At 43.4% G+C, this 20,627-nt stretch overlaps 1 protein-coding gene across 7 annotated transcripts in view; it reads left to right on the top strand.

Moving 5' to 3' along the window:
- The window catches only part of AMBRA1 (autophagy and beclin 1 regulator 1), a 130,593-nt gene that overhangs the window by 106,364 nt on the left and 3,602 nt on the right, over window positions 1-20,627 (top strand). For all 7 annotated transcript variants that reach the window (XM_050711045.1, XM_035539684.2, XM_050711047.1 and 4 more), the window contains 2 exons: window positions 12,221-12,313; window positions 13,914-14,107. In XM_050711045.1, coding sequence (XP_050567002.1) covers window positions 12,221-12,313; window positions 13,914-14,107 — 287 coding nt within the window. The remainder of the gene's footprint in view (window positions 1-12,220; window positions 12,314-13,913; window positions 14,108-20,627) is intronic.

Here is a 20,627-nt window from a genome sequence, read left to right as displayed (position 1 = left end):
AGTATATAAATTGGATACTTGTGACTGGAGGTGGGACTGGATTGCTGAGCCATGAGGCATTTTTCAGTATTTTGAACCAAGGTCTGTGTCTAAACAGGTGTTGGCAAGCTGGCTCTCTGAGCTGTTCCGATGTAGAGAAGTAAGGTGGTGACAGCAGTGTTCATCCACAGATGGAAATGCACCTAATGGGCCTCAAAGAAGTCTGTAAAAGATTGGAATTCATGAGTCAGTACAGTAGCTATGAGGATAAAATAAAAGATGTTATTAGCCAACAGTGGTTTTGGTTTTGACTTTTCAAAATCTACAACCAGAAAATGCATGCCTTCCTGGCAAGGTTGTATTTTGGTGAGTAAATTTTCTGTCTGTCTTTCCGATGTTCTTTTCTTCTGTTTGTTTAGCTGCCAGTTTCACTTGATTGCAAATAAACAAGCTACCCCTCTTAGAGCAGGTCTCTATGACCTCCTTTTCCTGCTGGATTACTGTCTTTTTGAGGATTGGCCTGTGTGAAAGCAGTAGGAAAGGAACGCAGCTTTCAGAAACAACTTCCTCTGCAAGTGGCCAACAGGACAAGTAATTTACTTTTCATGAGTCTGTCTGATCTTTTGTTTGAAAAAATAGTTAGAAAAGGAGTCACCAGGAAAGGATCGTATAAGTGACCCTTGAGGAGAGAGCACGAAGTGCAGGAAGCTGGCACACAGAAAAGCATCTGCAAGTCCTGAAGATGCACAGTAACGAACAGAATTGAGTAGATCTTTGGCAGTGTAAGTGTCTTCAGGGGATGCTTCTTGCTTGTCTTCTTGTTTTTTAACCAACTGCAGTGACAACAGGCTGGAGTAAGAGTACTCAGGTCTGTGGTTTGCAGGTGAGTCCTTTTTTTTTTTTTTTTTTTTTTTTTTTTTTTTTTTTAAACTTCCTCCAAGTTTTCTCACCCACCATCTGCTGCCTGACTTCCATTGTAACTATGGCTAGTGCTCATGCGTGTCTTCCTTGGCTCTACGTAGTATAAGGCTTGATTCTGTTCATGAATTTTTGATTTTTGCAACATGGAATGAAATCCACAGTGTCTTGTACAGTAGAGACACCTCTACTAAATTAAAAAGGATTTTTTCACGTTCATAACCTTCCCTATACTGTCACATTCTAACAAGAGCTTTCCCATTCAAAAACATCTTTGGTGGGGATTCTCAAATATATTGTAGAACATGAAGAGGTCAGACCAAAACTGAGGGGGAGCAGACTGCATGCTGCTTATTGCCCTTTTGCTGGATTCTCTTGTGAGGAAGATTATCATGGGAGAAAGGGGGAGGTCCTCTTATCAGTTTCTCATCATTTCATCTTGAGTACCCCCCATAGTTAGGAGCAGGTTCTGGAAGGGCTCAGTGCTCGGGTGGTTTCAGAAATACTAATCCAAAATCCCCAGTGTTCTGAGAATACCATTTAAAAACCAAGCGCTGAAGGCACCTTGTCGAGGGCTGGCTATGTAATGCAGGCATCTGCGAAAGAGGAACGATTTCTTCGGCAGACAGAGCCTCTGGTAATGGAATTAAAATACCCCCTGAAGATGCGTCTGGTTCAGAGACAACATCTCATGGAATTCTCTCGTGAAGTAGGTGTGGGGAGTCTCAGATTGATTCAGTGGTATGCAGTGTGCATATTTTAATTCGTTGTGGTGAGCTCTGCCGCTAACATGAAATTTTTCTGTGAAAATTCCCTTCACAAGAAATTTCTATGCTTTGCAAAGGATCGTTGCTATTGTCTGCACGTGCCAGTCCAGGTTTTTTCTCTGAGAACTGCATATCCTCTTATCTAGGGATGGGAACAATGTGTCTGCAGTTATCAGTGCTGGTAGGGAGATGGTAACCTGTCCTGCTGCCTGGCATTTCCTTTGTCTCTGCTGGCTGATTCCGTTCGTCAGGCTCCTCAGACTCTAGCAATGATGCCTCCCAGCAGCCTAAGCCCTGGTGCTTTTTTTTGGCTTTTTTTTTTTTTTTTCCTTTTAAGAATAGCTTCTGGAGGATGGAGTTAACAGTGAGGCAGGAGGAGGAGCTGTCTGTCTTTGTGTAACTGAGGGATGTTAGCAAACCTGCACAGGGAATACTTTCACATCCGTTAACTGGCACAGCTAGAGAGAGGGGTTAGGTCAGAGTCTTCTCTGCAAATGACCTCTTGAAAGGCAGCATCTGAGCAGTAGCCTTTGACTATGGCAAAGTAAGCAAATGAATGTTCTGGAGTTCTGCTGCCTCTTAACCACAAGATGTTGTATTTCTTTTTTAAAATGAAGGTAGAGAGTGGTTTTGATTGATAAAAGGACTGAAAAAGAGGATGAGATGGCCCATTTTGCACTAATGATGTATCCTGAAAGCTTACCTTTGGATTTTCTTATTCGTACACTTAAGTGAAAACTAAAGTGAATTATTTCCAAATCGTGGAAAGCCTAGGTATCTGGGGTGCTGAGAGGCTCAGTCATTGCAGATGCATGAGAAGTAGAGTGGTAATATGGAGGCTTGAAACAGCATCTCCATTCTGATACTGTTTTTTATTTCATTTCTGTTTCTATTTCTGAATGTGCGTTTGATATCCAAGACGAATGATGGCATTAGGTGGAAGATGCCCTCATGCAATTCCATTTAATATGTCTGTGAATCCTAGAGATAAATGTTGAGAGCTGCTTTGAGTCCTCAGTTATTAGCAAGTTCATTTCCTTTACCCACTTCAAGATATGCTGAAGCACTGACTCGTTAGTGACACTAGTTTTCCTCCATGAGAAAGAGAACTTGGTTCAGAGCTCAGTGTTAAAGAAACTTAACCTGTTGCTTACTGGTTTGTTTATAATGTCACTGCACTTCTGCAGGACCTTGCTGGTTCTCAGATTGGGTAGCAATCTTTTTATCGGAGATCATAGCCGTGTACTTTAAGAACAAGTACTAAATGCTTCACTTATATCTATCTATGCAGATCACATCTGCCGCCTTCTCTTCCTTTACTTTTTCTAATTCTATCTACAAAAGCAATTAAATTTCATGCAATTATTTGACTTACTAAAGCCCCCCTGCCTACTGCATGTGGCTCATTCTTTCATTGTTTTCAGATGTATTCTTTTTTCTCTTTGTTATATCGCTCTCCTTAAGGATAAAAGTTACACTTAGGAGAGAGTAGTTGTCAAATTGAGTAAGGCTTTCTTTTTGAAGAATGCTGCTAAGTTGGCTTTTTTGGCCTTTTGTCACTTCCCCAGTTTTTTTCTAACTTTAAAAATCAGATCTGAATGTTTTAAGAAAGTTAACTTTTTTTAATTGAGTGCAATTAGCTGCTATGTCTGGCTTCATCTTTTTCCAAAGACTCTTCTTACTCCTATTTGCATAAGCACCATTGGATATTTTTAAGTGGATACTTCAAAGAGAAAATTCAGCATCTCGGCCGCTTTGAGTCTTCATTGATTTTGTCCTTAGCTTCACTGATAAATAGACCTTTTTTCATTCTAGTACCATTTTCATCATGTTTATTTTTAGAATGTCTCTTCCCTCTTTGGCAATACCAGTTCATCCTGCTTTCTTATAACCTTTCTTTGCCAGTCTATACTAGACCTTTCTTGTTTGGTTGTTTATCCCCTTGGCTTTCCAATAAGATCATCTTTAATCTTCCAGGCTTTGATCCAGTTTATTTGTGGAGTTATTGGTTGTCTCTTACGCATACATTTTTCAGCAGGACTGGTGAATTGAGCTAGCAAGTAAAACGGTCAACTTTTTTGTCATTTTCTTTCCCTTGGTTAAACCCTCACTCCATCTGATTCTGTAAATGGTCTCAACTCAATGTCTGCAAAATGTAATTGGAGAAATAATTGTGGGGTTTTTGCTTTAGGGAGCAGATTTCCCCTGCAAGCTAAACAGAACACTTCTAGTTAGCTAATTTCAAAACTGCTGGAGAAAAAATTATAAAACTCGGCCTGCCCCATGGATCTCACTGACATTAGACCAAGTAAAGGCCTTGGTTCTAGAGTTTGGCAGCCTCGTATGTGTTCAGTGCAATATTCTATTTAGAAAAAGGAGGAGGAAAAAAAGCATTTGTTATGCTTGCTGATTTTAAACACTCTGACGTTGATTTTTCCCATTCTAAATATATTTTCCTGGTTAAGTTTGTTGGCATAAGATCTACAAACCAAGCCTACTTCAAAGTTGCAGTCTTTGAATCAACATAAATGTTAGTTTCTGCTAAAACTCTAGTGAAAGTTCAAAGAAGACTGAAGAGTAAGTTTGGCTCGCAAGACCTGTAGTAGTTTGATGTTTAAGGCCTTAGAAGGCTTAAGCAGTTTGCACTCCCCTGAAGACTCATAACATCGTAAGTTGTGTAAGCCACTGGAAGAGCTCAGATCATAAACAGCTTAAGATACTCTGAGTGTTCAAAGCTTATTCAGCGCATAGTCTGCCTATAATCACTTTAAGCAATTAACAAGGCTTTAGGTTTTCAAGGGAATTTAAGCAAGTTATCCGTCTTTAGAGCTTGGTTTAAGGTGATACTAAGCTGAATTGTTTTCACTTAAGGAACTTAACACATTTCAGAATACAAAGTTTTATCTCCCTGTATTTCTCTACGTAGTACTTGGCATGGCTGAAGTCGCTTAAGTGGAGTGATACCGTAGAATACTGGCAAGCTTTTGAGTGAGAAGAAAGTCAGCAAACATTCAGGAAATTCTTATTTGGTCTACTTCTGCCCTGTTTATTCCAGGGTATTTGGCCTGCAGGGTATGTTCTTATTCACATTGGTTAACAGTGTTAAAACTATTGCATTCTGCACTATATGATACACAAAGATCTTATCAGCGTTTCAAGAGAAAATCTCTAAGTCTTCCTATCTTGAGTGTTTTGTCCATCTTCTCACAATGTTGTAGCAATTCAAATATTTTGTATTTAATGATGGTTCCAGTATGCCACTCCAAATTGGGATATACCTCTTTTAACTGTCAATGTAGTTGATGTGTAGTTACAGCACAGGTAGCACAGGAGTCAAGAACAGAGGGTTTCCAGTTTTCTCTCAGGAGTGAGTTACAAATTCCTATGTCATGCTGACAGTAGCGTGACAAAGCTCTTGGAGAAGCTGCTTTAAAACACAGCTGTAGTATTTTTAATAGAATTAGCATGGGCAAGAAAGTTGTCTGTGAGAGACTTTTCTTGTCCTTATTCCCAACACAGGTTTAGCTGTGTAGCTTCATGCCCCTTAAGGCGAGTACTCTCAACTGTGATAGTTGTACTTGGGTTCCAAGATAATCAACCATTCACACTTTCATACGAAAATCTCTCCTTCTGCTCTTTCAATGTTTTGGTGCTTAATTTCCATTTATCACTCATGTTGAATCTTTTTAGCGTAGGATGCTCTCCCTAAGAATGTAAGATGAATTCCTCTTGTTACTTTCTCTTGGTGTGTCTTCTGTAATACTCATTTTGAGTCTGCTCTGTAGTGACCCTGAGGATCAGAAGAAACGGTTCTGTTTGTGTTCTTCCTACTGTGTTAATAGCTTTTCTCTCTCTCTTTGAGGTCTCTAACAGCTTAGCTGAAATATGACTCTTCCTGAGCTGAAATGTCACGTTTTTGCCTAGGGAAGAAGACTCTCAGAGGTGTGCCTTCCATCTAAATCTTGCACGCTGGCTGCAAGAGCCTGGATTGTATCTGGTTTAGTTGCTCACTGCTGTGCAGAACAAACTCATGTATATTCCTGTTGTTGAGACAGGAAAGTGTTATTAGGCACTGATGTTTCCAGATTTGTAAGACTGACCTCATTTAGATGGTGTGAGTTTGAAGGGAGTTTCTTCAGAATCCCCATATTTAACTTAGCTGGCAGGATTGCACAATCAAATAATTTAACTGGGCCAGTCATCTTGCACAGTGTTCTGAGTTAAGTTGGCATCCTCCCTGAAGCAGGCACGTGGCTGCCAGCTGCACCAAGCTGCTTGCTGTCCTGCTTCTGCAGCACCTTTGGCAATTCAAGTAGGTGTCAGGATGTGTTTCTGCATGGTTGCTGGTTTCCAGGCAAGCGAAGCTTGCGGAATTCTGGAAAATTAGCAAGCTGTTTGAGTGTAGGGATCTACACAGTAAAAATGCAGCTGCTGCTAGCTTCAGAGAAGAAGTTGACCTTTCTTCTGCTCCCCTGAATATGATGAATAGGATAATTTCACACGTCAGTTAAATACCTGTGTGGTTCTCAACCTTAAACTGCAGACCTTGTCTTCTGTGACTTATCCTGTTAGGAATTCCTATCCTCAGCCTCGTGCTCTCCCCCAGCTAGTCATACATGGGCTGTGCTCCATGGGAGTGCTCTGAAATAGGCAGGTGCTAGTGAAGCTGCCACCTCTTCCTTGGTCAGAGAGAATTACTGCCCAGCAGAGCTGCTCCAGGAATCCCATGTGATGGTTCAATACAGGTTGTGCTGCAGCCAGTTTTTGCTTGAATCTGTCTCTGCATGTGGTTCATTGCATGCACAGAAAGCTAAATATTTATGAACTAGGGTGTTAGAAATGATTGTTTTCCTACCTAGGCAGCTGCTGGGAGTGCCAAACTTTGCCTTATTCTGACAAAATAGTGTTGCCTAGCTAATCATGGGAACCAGGGATGGGGCTTGCTGTGCTGATCAGCACACACTGGCAGAAGAGAGAAGGAGCTGCTGACAAGGATGCAACTGAAATTTGGCTGAGCATTGCATTGCACAGGATACCATGCACTGCTTCTTTTTTCCCAACCAGGACAATGAATTCCTGTCCCTTGACATAGCGTCACCTTGCTCTCTGTGATTCCCCATATATTTCCTTGAAACAGTTTGAATGGTTTAAGAATGGCAAGTTTAAACAAAGGGAGGAAAATTGTCATAGGGAATTCAAATCCTTTGTAAACTAACCTGGGTTTATATGATGGCTCTTAATGGTCTTGAATGAACAGTATATTTGAGAAATCATCTTTAAAGAGTAACTTATTTTATGGAGAAAGTGAGCCTTGGCAGCATGAAAACCAGATATTCATCTAGTTATGTGCTGTATGGCTTTGCTTTCCAGAAGGTCTGCTCCATGATGGGCTTGCCAGAAACTTACATGCTAGTAATGAGGTTGTGCTGATACTTTTAGATGGGAAGGATTGCAAGCAGTAATGTCTTAACCAAAAATGAATTCAGTGCTGTTGCAGACAAGTGTGCTGCTGTTGGGCCTTTCCACATGGCAGGATTTGAAAGAGCGGTGCATTTGGCCACTGCTGGTACGTCCTTCAGTATTGGGGATGGCTTAAGTGAAAAGACAGTAAACAAATGTTATTTATGCCTTCCTGGACATCCATATCATGCTTGCAACTGATTTCTTTGTCTTGCCTTCTTGCTGCTGAGATTTACTTTTATGGCTGAGTTGAAGAACTTCTGTTCTAATCCTTCCTCTTCCTCCTCCTCTTCCTCTTCAACCCCTGATTTTGGATATTCCAGGTGGGGCGTTGCCCAGATGTCTAAGTCACTCTGTGCTGACCTGTGCTTTGTCAGTTTACTTTTCAAATGTTGGTTAAGCCAGTGCAGTAAGTACTGTTTCATGTTTCTTGTCACATATGAATAATTTTGTCATTAATTCCTAGAGACTGGTCCTAGGTTCCTCAAGGGGCCATACCTGAGCTGCATAGCTCCATGAAGAGGGAGAGGCTGTACTACTGAACTCATTGCCAGTTGGTACTTAGCAGGCTCCACTCTAAGTCCTTATTCAGCTCTCAGCAAAGCGTGCAAGTCTGTGCCCTTCATCTTCTTCAAGCTCATTAACGACATGAGCTGGACAGAGGCGTGAAGGAAAAGTCCACCTTGGAACAGATTCCTGCTGGGAAAGCCTGTCTCAGAGCAGCTCTGCATTTAACAAAGCTAATGGAAATTTCCAGTGAGGGCTTAAAGAGCTTAGAGCCATAAGAAGGAGGAAAAAAAAAAAAAAAAAGAACTTGACTAAGTGGACTTCACTGTCCATGACTGACACAGTGTGGAGAATTGCAATTTTTCACTCTGAAGCCCCTGGCAATATATGTCCTCCTTATTGCATCCACAGCCAAGTGGCAACATGCTCCATGCTACACAGAGCGTCTACCTTATGCCTTGGAAAATGTAAAGGGCTTCTAGCATTCCAAGCCTAGAGCTTGATGGAGCAAAAGTTAAATGCTTCCATTACCTGAAAAATATTCATTTCTCCAGTGTAAGCTCTGCTTCTGTGAAATGAATAGTCAGGCCTTGATTTGCAAATCTCCTGGGAAACGTGCTGCAAAAGGCTTGCTAATTTACAAAAAAATCAAGTGATATTTTGCAAAGAGTGTTAAAAAAACCTTTAGATTTTCTGCCAAGAGAGATTGCACTGTTTTAAATAGGTGTGGTTAAGCCAGTGCAAATCTTTAAGCTTAATTGAAAATCTGTTCTAAACGAAGGTACTTGTGGTTGTCAATATATTATGTACTTGTATTAGTTTAAGGTATGAATATCTGACACAATTTCTAATGCAAACGTGGTCATAAAACTGACACTTAACCCATATAATAGTGGCATTTCTTTAATGAAATCTCTGCTAATCAGGAAAGGAAATGGTGGTCTTCATATGAATGATACTGCTCACCTAACTCCCTCTAATAGGTTCAGATATTTGCTTTCTCTGCTGTACCTTGATGCAGTTTGAAGCCCCCATTGCATAGTCTCAGTCATCCAAAGGCTGGAAGGCTTAATCAGGAGCAAGCTGGATATCTGCCTTGTGGCTGTGGGTTCCAGGTCAGAGGTGTACATACTTGCAAGAAAAAGGAAAGATCGTGCTGAGGGCTTTATCACTCAAAGTCATTTACAAAAGGTGGAGTTGGGAGAGGGCAGGTTGGTTGGTTGGCCCTGGTGGAGGAAGGGTCTGCTGAAGGTTAGCAGTGAGGATGCTTGCTGCTGCAGTGGGGAGTGCCCCCACTGTCTGTTCTTAGCCAGTTTTCTGGCCCTGCAGGTAGACATACGTACTCACTGTATACTAAAAAGCCAGGTGAGAGTGGTAGTGAAGATGTTGAACTCCCATCATGAATAGGTCTAGTGACCTTGGCTTAAGCATTCCCAGAATCAGCAAAGAGAGCAGTGACATTGGCTGCCACAGATCTTCCTCTTAGGAAAGGAAAGCAAAATCCTCGATTCTCTGGCAGTAAATGAATAGCAAATAGGTCCCTGGCAGTGAAACATAGTTGATAAATGGCAGCATTTAAAACCAGTGTGCAAAGTCATGTATTCAGTGGAATGGATATTGATTTCACTGTCCAGGGAAAGGTGTGAATTGACAGCGAAGAGTTGGAAGGGAGTTTCCTAAACGACAGCCTGGCTGTACAGCAGTGTGCCTCTGCAGAATGGATGGGAGAAGGGATGAAGTATTTAACCTTGCATTGCATGTCAGCCTGGTACCATGATGCTTTTGTAAAAGTGAGATAAATCAGACACAAAGTGTGTATGCGTGCATGCACGTGCAGGATCTGAGCTTTCTGTGTAGTACATACCCATGGTGTTTGTGGGAAGGGGGGAACTCAGTATTGCCAGCTCGTGATTTGGCTTAGGGAAAGCTTTGCAGTCTTCTGGGTTTTAGAGGTGGGAACTGACAAAACCAAACAGAGCACGCAGTTGCTTGGTGAGGAATACGAGTTGTGTATGTGGCTGTGGGGACCGTGTCTGTACTTTGGAAAGCATGAAGAAGCGTGGAGGGCATGGTAGAGCACGGGTCACTTCACGGGTCACAACTCTATTGGATAACAGCTGCATATGCCAAGGAAGCCAGGCTTTTTCTGGAAAATTTGACTACCAGGTCAGAAAGTCTCCCTTGCCGAGGGAGTGTGTTGCTTTGCAGACAGCAAAGCGTGACAGATCTCAGTGAACTGGGCACAGGATGAACAGCCAGAGAGGGACTGGTAAGTGTGCAGTGGCAAGTTACCATCTGTCAATAAACTCCAGAGTCATTGAAAATTTGCGTCTCCCTGGCAGCTGCTTTCATGGGGTATAATGCAGCACAGGGTGAGCACAGCAAAAAAAAAAAAAAAAAAAAAAAAAAGTAATTATTGCTTCCTGTAGACTCTGTGCATGGTTCTGTTGACCTAATTTTCTCCAGTTTTTGTACTTGGTCCCGACCTGGGGTGCTGTCACCCCAGCAGCCTTGCCCCAGGCCTCCAGCAGACTCAGCTCTGCCATTGCAGCACCCTTGCCTCTTCTAAGCTGGGGTTCTCAATGCAGTTCTACTGAGACATCTCATTACAGGGACGTGTGCTTTCATGTATACATACGCTCAGTTTGTGCCTGAGCCATAACCAGCTACCAACTACTTGTCCTGGATCCTTCCTTTAGACTGTGGGTGTATCCTTAGTTCATGCCCTGAGAGGTGATGCTAGTACAGCTTTTCAATGCCATCCACTCTCTTCTGTCTATGCAGGACTTTTTTTTTTTAACCTCCTTATGGTGACTGCTGCACAGCACTGCTAACTTTCTGCCTGTTTTCTGTAGCTAGCACCAGTGGGGAGAAATCTGCAGTCCAGCAGTCGGTACACGGCATTGCTTAGAAATCCTCAGGCCAGCTCACAGGGAGCTGGTATACCAGCATGGCATGGCAAAACCCCTTGTAGAAATTCTCTGTGAGGACAGCCCCATGCGAATTCAGTCCCCGTAGGGCTTTTGGAGGTGGGCCACAGCAGTAGGTGGGAAATCTCTCACACTGTACAGCATGTGCCTGTTTCTTGGTTTAGAGAGTCCCTCTGCTTGTCTCACCATGTAACTTGCTGACAGGGCTTCCTAGTGCCCTAGGGAGCCCCCTGCTTTCTGTCTTCATTTAGCTTATTGGGATCCATGAGCCTCAGGTGCTCCCTGCTTCTCCAGGGCGTGTATCGAGCTGCTGGCCTGTCTGTGCGCGTATTTCTATCATCTGAGACCATTTTCCTTACAGCGTAACCAGTGATTGTAGGGCAGGAGGCCTGCTCCTAAGCCCATCGGCCAGGCAAACAGTGAGGGCACTTTATGAAGGTCTCCCACACACCTTGCTGGCTGCACTCCTGCAGCATGGCTCCTGGAGTCCTGGGAGCTACTCTTACTGCAGTGGCTCATCTGCCCAAAGGATCCTTCCCAAGCAAGGTCCTGTCGTCACACTTTGGATTCTGTGGAGGGAGTGGCCTTACAAAGCCCTGTGGATGGTTCTTAGGCTTATATTTATGTCCCTCCTGTTATCCCAGACTTCAGATAACTACAGTCTTGTCCATGCATTTTGTGGGAGAAGGGCTTCTAGGCTGACTAGGCCAAATCCCACAGTTAACTGCTTTGATCCTGTAAGAGAAGCTGGGGGCTCTTACGTGACTAGAAGGGCTCTAACATGTATGGCATGGAGTAAGTTGGATTCACTCTCTTCCAGTCAAAGAGCTGTAGGGCCTCAGAAATTGTGGGAGGTGTACTTAGAGCTTCATGGTTATGACAGCTTAGTGTCTTCAGCAGTGGAGAGGTGATTCACAATATGTTGTTGACCTTGCCTGTTCCTGTGAGGTGATTAGCCAGCCCTGGATTTACATAGCTTTTTAGGAAATGCATTGTGAAAGTTTGCCAAAGCATCGATGTTTTGCTAAACTTAGTAGCATTAGCTGTAAAATTCAAGCTTTGGACTTTCCCAGTAGAGAGACAGTTGATCCAGCACAAACTCTTTTGTGAAACCTTACGAAAATATCCTCTGCATCTGCCCTTGTTCTGCAGTGACTGTCAGTGGGAAGGCTGTATAGAGATTTATTTATAGATGGAAAGAACGAGAACCTTTTGCAAAGAAACTAAATGTAGAATACAGAGCAGTATTTTACTTAGCATTACCTAGCACAGGAAATGCTGGCAGACACCACAAAGAGAATTGGTCTTCCCATTCCAATTCTTTGTTTAGTCACTTGGAGGTACGGTAACCTGATTTTATACACACAGTTGTATGTCTTCATTTCCTGAAAATCTCTCCACTCATGGTGCCGTGCTTCAGTGCTAATATTGAATTGAAATGAATGGGAATGGGATATTCCAGAGCTATCTGGGTAGTACAGTACTCTATGTTTGCAAGTGATGATGAGCCTTTGTAATGAAAACATGAACTGAGCTATATCTGCAGTCTCTGTGGGTCAGGAATCAGCACTGTCCTCCATGTTGTGGGGATGTAACGTATGCTGGACGGAATAGTGTCCTGCCATACTAATACATTTTTTTCTTCTTTGTTATTTCAAGGGCCTTAAACTCTGGAGTTGAGTACCACTGGGACCAGCAGAACGAGAATGTCTTCGCTGTGCATTCCAGCAGCAGGAACACCGAGCGGCCTGGGTGAGTCTCCTGAGTGTGGGTTAGAGTAGGCTGACCCTTTCTGCTGTCTTCATTACATATGAGAGCACCACTTCTTCCCCCTTTTTTTCTTTGGTACGGCTTGGGCCAACTGAGATGCTGCCAGCAACATTCAGTGCCCCAAAATGCTGCCAGTGATAGTGAAGTACATGGCATCCGTGGCCTTAGTAGCATCCTTGATCAAGCTGTGGAAGGAACATGCGGGGCTTGGAGCATCAAAGATATTCTGCAAAGTATATGGTGCCTTTGGAGGATAAACTGAAGCACGTGGCAGTTTGCAGAAACAAACGCAAATCCAGCAGGTTGCACTTGTGTCTGATTTTCATCTTTTTGGTGTCTAGTCATGGGACAGTTGTTTCTCAGGTCTAAACTTTGAAAATAAAGCTAAATCCCTTGAGAACCCTGTTGGCTGTTTCATCTAGTCTGCCCAGTGATACACCCATCAGTTATCCTAAAGACGAGAGAAATAAGCAGCACCATCCTTATTTCCCCAGTGAAGAGTACTTCTCCTTAAGCCAACTGTTCTTGACAAAAGGATGGCAGTCCTGTTTCTGAACTACGAGCTCCAAGATCCCAAGGAAGTTATGAGCTGGTGTTTGTGCTATCCTACAGCCCTGGCCTGACTGAGGGTGAATTAACAAGTAGAGATTCTTTCTCTGCCACATGCGTGGATATTGCCACTGCTTGCCTTTTTTGACAACGCGTATCAGTCTCACAAGCTGCTCCGAACAGCTTGAAGGGTGAGAGCTCCATCCCCTCTTTAGGGGACTGAGGCATCAGAGGCAGAAACACTGCCCGAGAATGAACTAGCTCCCTATGACAGGGCAAGAAAAGTATGGTAGGTTTCAAAACCTTATGAAAGAATGTAGATTGTGATGAGGCAGTCTTTCCTAGAAACTCCTTACCATTCCCAGCACTTATAGCCAGAGGTCAGTTTTGGAAAGAGCATCCAAGCATTGCCAATATTCAATTTTTGTAGTTGAATACACTTCAACTGTTTGTCTCTGAGAAGAAGCTAATGAGCCTTGAGGCAGTTCCTGTTATTTACTTTGGAGAACAGAGAATTTCTCGTCTGACTGGAACGAGCAGAAATGCCTGCCAGAGTGCATTCATGTGTGATGCTGACAAACTAGGAGGTCCAGAGGAGAGAAGGGATACAGGCTGTGTCCTCGGGAGCTGAAACTGTCCTGCTGACGTGCAGAGGGAGGTTGTGTGTGTGTTTATGGTCCTGTGCTGCATTTGTGTTGTCGACTTAACTCGGTGACCCTGAGAGCAAGTTGTTCTACAGGCTGTGATACTGCAGGGATATCTATCTATGCCTGTCAGACACACTGCTTCTGTGGAAGGGTGAGTGGACTGAAAGTCTCTTGTAGCTTAAAACTGGAGACCAGCCAGCTGAAGCCAGAGGGATGTCTGTATGTAAGTGCAGGTGGTGATTTCCTCCTGCCCCTTTCTGCACAGTGGCTGGAAGGTGTGTGGTTGGGGTGGAGGCAAGAAATGGAGGCTCAGGTGGATGCTTCCATCTTGCTGGGGCGTATTGCCTCCAATGCTCCTGGTCTTACTTGTTTTTCTCTCTTTTCAGAACCAGCAGAGCCACATGGAGGACAGACAGGGACATGGGCCTGATGAATGCCATAGGCCTGCAACCCCGAAATCCCCCCACCTCTGTGACTTCACAGGGTACCCAGACCTTGGCGCCTCAGCTGCAGAATGCGGAGACTCAGACAGAGAGGGAGGTACAGGAGCAGGAATCCGCCTCTGCAGGGACTGGGGAAGGTAGGAGCTCAATCAGTCACTTACTTGACAGAGTTTACTTGGTGGGTGAGGAGTTTTCACATAGGTTCCACATCGTGAGATCCATTTGGACACTCCTACATCTCTTCAGCACAGATTTGTCCAGCCTAATTTACATGTAGCCAGACCAAGATGGTCAGTACAATGAATCTCCATCCATATGAATAGAGAAGATGTCTTTTTCATGTGCTTTTACAGGGCAAAATGAACTTTTCTCCAGATCATTGCATCTTTGTAAAGTCAGTTGTACTGGCATCGCTCCTTACAAATCTCCTGAACTGTAACTGTTAGTAAGCCTGCAGACTGCTAATAATCATCCTTTCTGCCTCTGTTAGAGCTTAGGTTGGTCCTTCAACCTCTGCGCCTAAAACCCGTGTAGGTTTCACAAACTCGGCCTCTGGATACAAAATAAAATACTGTAAATTGCTTCTTACAAAGCAGGTATGAGTATTCTGTTTAGTATGATTGACAAAGACTGATGAGTGTCCGGCTCAGCTGTTCAAAAACATCTCTAATGTTTTCTAGTCTGGGAAAATTTATCAATGTGTAAGGAGCTGTAAGAAGCTGATGTGCAATTCCTTTATGGTAACAAATCACCAATTTTTTGAAAGCATGGTGATCTTGTCCAGGCTTCCTGTCTCTATTACTATACCACGGTGCTTTGGTGCTCTGAACGCTTGGCTAGGAATGCATTGGGCACTATATATATGGGAAAGGCAGAGAAAACCAGAGAGGCAATTTTGAAAGTGTTGGTTCATGATGAACTCATTTGGCTTTGGAAAGCAGCCCCATGACTTGCCTCTTTGTGCCTGTATGCTTGTGCTCTGTCATTCTGGGAGATCCTCATCAGCCTGCAACTCTTCCACAATTGCTGCTGTGCAGCATCCAGCATGTGGGATAAGGCTTTGTGCTTCTCTGATCTTGGCTCTTGTGTTCAAAGTTAAATGACAAATTCCTGACCTGTGGGGTTTCCCATCTGCTTATCTCAGCAGAACTAGGATTAACCTCTCTAGAAAGTTAATGCAGTTGAGGGCGTGTGAATTCAGCTGGAATACAGGATGTCTGGACAAGTGTCGAGCTTGTGGGAACTGTTTCTTCCACTGAATGTAGTATGCGGACCGAGAACAGGGGTACGTAGGGTATGCAGCAGCTGTGGGACCTTCCTGCATCAGTGCAGCGATGGCTGATGCTGCAGCCTCTCTCTGCTCTATTAAATCAGAGGACTTCTCCAGTGGCTTCCTCCCACAGCTGCTGTTCTGCAGTCATCTGAAGGCTTCATGTCCTCGTTCTCTTTAATTAGCCTTTCAATTTTCAGATCTAAAACATGGTTTGTAAGTATACTTGTTAGTGAGATGAGGAAAGGTTGTTCTTTACTAGTGCCTTGGGCAAGTTATCCACAGTGGGGCAAAACACATGGCATGTGGAAGAAAAGGAGTGTAGACAGCAAGCAAATGACAAAGACTTCCTGTTGTCTGTCTCTTGCTTTAAAGAAGGTTGTCAGGTTCCATAGCTGGTGTGATCTCTGGCTCAGACTGACTTACCATATGTCCTTCCACAAGCGGCTTCACGTGCAAAATGGGCTGTCACTCCCCTGTCCACTATATGGATTCTCAGAACAAAGGAAGTTTTTTCCAGGACAGGCGCATGCACTGGAGATGATTCACATGTTGTAGTTGATCAATTCTTTTTGCCATTTACATTCTCAGTGGAAATTCCTGTACCAAAACGGGGAGAGTTAATGCAGTTGAGGACATGTGAAGAGATTAACTATCAGGAGAGTTTAGGATCCAAATACAACTGTAATTATTGACAGAGGAAGAGCATGAGGGCCTATTGTGAAATGGAAAGACAAGTTTGGATGGACTGGCTTGTTCAGCTACTTTGTCTACCACCTCAGGGACGTGTGGCATCAGTGGGATGTTTCATCCAAGAGTCTTATTGTTTCACATTAGTAGAGCTTGAGCCCTATTGAGCTTGCCGTGGCATTACGTTTACCTTTATTTCAGCATCATAATCTCTTAATACGCCTGCAGTGCATTTAAACAGGTTAGATTAGATGCTGCTTTTGTGATGGTTAATTTGCCCACTGTATCTACCATAACTCTTTGCCATGTTGAAGGTAAACAGAGTTTCACTCATAGCAGGATCTAGATGTCAGGAATATTCAAAGAAAAGAAGTGTGCTACCACTAACTTGGTGTGTGACCTAGGGCAAACTATTAATCATCTACCAAATGGGAATAAATCTTCCCAGACAGTGCACCAGGGGCTGTGAAGATTAATTAGTGTTTTGTATGGGGCTTTGAAGATGTAAATCACTATAAGGGCTTAGCAGTATTATCAGCAGCAAAATGGATAAATCAGATGTGATTCTGAGTGATGTAAAGGAAAGTGCTTTAGTTATCACCTCATCATGAGGAAAGAAAAAAAAATCCCCAAATGTTTGCCAAAAAAAATTAAAAACAAAAAGACTAGTGCTACCCACAAGAGTGGGCTTCTGTCCTATGTCCTGTCAGCTCTACTTTTGTGGGGAGTTCTGGATCAGAGCATTTCTTGCAGATATGTGCTTACTGTACAGGAAAAAAAAAAAAGCAGAATTGCATCAGAAATCTAATTAAGCTGTGTGCTGGTATAAATAGTTTCCTTTTCTCATGCAAAGCTCTGCGGGGACTTTGCTGTTCTGATTATCTTTCTACCTCCTTTGGAGGAATGAGTATATGATGACTTTATTAGAAGTGAATCCCTCTAATGTCTGTATCATTTTGTTTTACAGCAGTTGATAGCTGCTTTGTGAGCTCTGCTCACCAGCCACACATGAACCAAGCAAAGTTAGATTTGTGTGGAAAACTGAGGGGTACTAAGAAATTCCTAAACCAGTGTTTCAGTTGTCTACTACTTTCTTTTAAGCTGACAGACACAGTGGAAATTGTGATGGAGTTGTAACTTTGAGGCACTCTTAATTAGAAACAATCTGTTGGGCATTATACTGCATTTTCCCTTGCAAATGGACAGTCATGATGGGGAAGGATGTGTATTCAACTGGCAAATTAAATCTCACTCAAAACCAGCAAGATTCTTTGAGTGTTAATGACCTCTCTTTAACCTTTAGAAATAGTAACTCCCAGCCCAGATTGGGTCACGCTGTGGCTGACACTTGCTTAGACTGCTGAGAGTGTGGAGTGTGCTGTAAGCAGCAGCAGCTGGCAGGGGCTGGACCTATGGAAAGAAAAGGTGCTGCAGGCTGAGGTGAAGGTGTCTTTGCAGAGCTGCATGATGCTTGTCCGTTTGTGTGCCCACGCTGTCCTTGGCTCTTGACAGTGTATTGATACATCTTCAAGTTAATCCATTTTTTTTAAAAGAAAAGAGGAAAAAGGTATTTCCAAAACTAGTAAAAATACCTGGGTGGCAATCATCATCTTAGTTCCCATCTGTGTTGTCTTTGGGGCTTAAAATTCTGATAGCTAGCTAAATGCTCATTGTGCAAGTAGGCACCAGTTACGTAGCCATCAGTGGATTGCTGTCGTTGGATTGCTACTTTGCCTGTCTTTGAGGAAGCAACACATTGCTGTCATGTAAAGTTTTTTAAAAAAACCTACTTGAATATGTTAAATTCACTGGCCAGTACACATTTCTGTCCTGTCCAACTGCTTTCAGAGGCTGCAGCTGGTGCTTTTGGGAGGAAAAAGGGTTGTGGGATTCATTCTGCTCAAACAGTAGTGAAAAGAGACCACATGCAGGTGAAACTTTTGTGATACAAACAGAACATCCTGAGGATGCCTAAGCAGCAATTATGAGCACAGTCAGTGTGCCTAGATGCAATGTAATATGCTTGATCTGAGACATTAGGAACGTGTGCTGTGGCCTGCATGGGCAGGAATACTGTGACCCCAGCAGAGTCTCACGTGTTTCACGAAGAAACATGCTGGTTTGCATGAGCTGAACACATTCCTGCAATGCTCTTGTCAGATGTAATGTGACTTTTTTGGGGATTAGTGTGGGAACTACACAAATGGGATCCAGGACACCACAGATCTATTTCCAGATCTGCTTTTTGTTCTCCAGGCAGAAACGTGGGTAGATCCCTTAACCTTTCATCTGCCTGTCCATCTGTAAAATGTCACATGTCCTATAGAACTGCAAATCGGTAAAATGTGTGTTACAAGCCCTATAGAACTATGAAGTTCAGTTTCTCTTTAAAACCCTCTGAAAAGTGCTCACTAAAAAATAGCGTCGGGTACTGTGCAAGCTTTCGCAGTGCTAAGTACTTCAAGTACCTAGCTCTCTTGGGATTAAATTATAGAGCAATTTTTAAACTCTAATTAGAAAAATAAGTTTCACTCTACAAATCACCAAAGTGAGATGCTGTTAAGAAATCGGTTACAAGTCAAAGCAGTTGTGCTTTTTCTGTTTAGATTAGCTACCTCAGAAGGGGAGCATGAACATGCTTCTGAGCTAGGTTGGGGAGGAAAGTAACTGGTAGTATTTCTTCTTGCACTGAGAGATGTGATTATTCATAGCTGGTTAGGCAGAGCTGTGACCCTCCCTTTCCTCTCCTTCTGCAAGGAGTGAATTAATTTAAAAGTGCTGATATTTTTGTCTTTGAGCATCTGAATTAGTGGGTCAGCTCACACCTCAGAGCTATTGTTCCATGTACTCTGAAGACTTAGATGTCTCTGCAGTTCTAACACTAATTTTGTAGCTTTGTTTGCAAGCACAGCTACTAACTACTGCTTGTTTTAGAAAGTGGAAAGCTGAAAATAGGAAAAGTTGAAGAGGGATATCAGCTGCAGATGAGCCTGATCTCACCCTTGCCTCTATGGGCTTTGCTCTATCAGGTGTGTGTTCTCCATGTCCACAGGTAACTTAGAACTTATGTCCTATTACCTGTAAGTGTGGCAGAGTTCACTTTGTTTAAGAATGGAAATGTTCCTTATGCACTGCTCCTTGTGTCTTATGCCCAGCTCCATTGAAAGGTTGTTGGGCATTTTGCCTTTGTAGTCTTCCGCACCAAAGTCCTGTCTTGCTGGAGTGGTGTGGTAGAGGGCTTCTAAAGACAGATGCATTAGCTAGAGAGTATCCTAGTTACCATTTTGTTAGTTGTTTGAGCCAGTCACCTAGAGTGACAGAAATCCACTGGTCCGTGGTATAATTTTTGGTACATGTTTGTGAAATTTATGGGGTTTTGGAACTCTGGAGAGGTTACTTTGGGTAGAGTATAAAATGGTTGTAGGAGTAGCACAGTAGACACAACAGTAATACTTGTGTTGTGGAAGGGAACAACATGTGATGCTTTTCTGTGCTGTCAGGCACAGAAACTGAGTGTCCTTGGCCAAAACTTGGAGACTTTTGGGATCACTTCCTGCCCTGTGATGGATTCTGACATAGGGACAGCTGAGGTGGAGGAGAAATTGCCAGGTCTTACGCCTACCCTGGTACTTCACACACAGTCTGTTTCTGGAACTGGTTAGCTCAGTTGTCTGGACATTGTCTTTAGTACCCTGCGTTGTTTTTCTATTTTCCTGACCCAAGAAGGTAGGCTTAGAAGAATGTTAGTTGAGGATGAAGGATTTTACAGGGCTTGGAAGAACAGAATGTAGTTCTGAGCATAAAATGAGAGAAGAGGAATTGCCTTTTCTGAGTGGAGAATGAGATATGCTGTCACATGGATTACTCATCCCACACAAGCTCAGGTTATGCTTAAAACCCTTGGAGTCTGGAGAGAAAAAAAAAAAAAAGTATCACCAGCGCAGGTTTTTCTCTGTCCTGGTTTTGTTCAGCTGGTGGAGCAGAGAATGGAGTTTGGCCACTGCAGCAGGTTGGAATTTGTGGTGACCTCAGGTGTGGGTTTTACAGCACTGCTGTTGTTTTGGGTAAGTGCCCATGTACGTAGTCTGAACCTCCACTAAATGGAAGTTAGCTTCTATTTCACTTGCACTGAGGGCTAGTGTGGTCTGCATTGGCAGCATGGAGAAGAACATGTGTGGGAGGCTCCAGATAGTAGAAATGGTCTGTGCATGAATCTGTGCTGTAGCTCAGCTCAAGGCAAATCACTCAGGAAGCTTTGCTCCAAACCAGTCAGCCAAAATTGGGAACCTGAGAAGGGGGGAAAAGGGAGGACAGCTCCCCAGCCCCCAGAGCAGAGGTGCTTTTGTGGCTGCTTGAATGGTGAGGCTCACTTCTCACCTTTGATGGTCTGTCTTTCTGGCATTTCCAATACTGCTGTCTCTCTGTCCTCATAACCTGAAGGCTTGGGACTCACTGATTCCTTCTGTAGCACCAGCCCATGCCTGTTTCCTGAGCAGGCAGCCACCTCGACTGGCAAGTCAGCCACAGCACATGGTAATTAAGGTGAAGGCAACAGCAGGGAGTGCTGCGGTGTGCGCTGTCTGCATGGGCTCCCCTCGTGAAGCACATGTTCCTGATGTTAAGGAACATTGTCTGGGGACCCTTGCTGATTTGCAGCTCCAGTTCTCCTGTATGGGCCAGTTTATAGCAAGCGATCT

The sequence above is a fragment of the Cygnus atratus genome, chromosome 5 (assembly GCF_013377495.2).
Source record: "Cygnus atratus isolate AKBS03 ecotype Queensland, Australia chromosome 5, CAtr_DNAZoo_HiC_assembly, whole genome shotgun sequence".
Classification (NCBI taxonomy): Eukaryota; Metazoa; Chordata; class Aves; order Anseriformes; family Anatidae; genus Cygnus; species Cygnus atratus.
The sequence above is the reverse complement of the archived record's forward strand: the minus strand, read 5'-3'. Positions and strand labels throughout refer to the sequence as shown.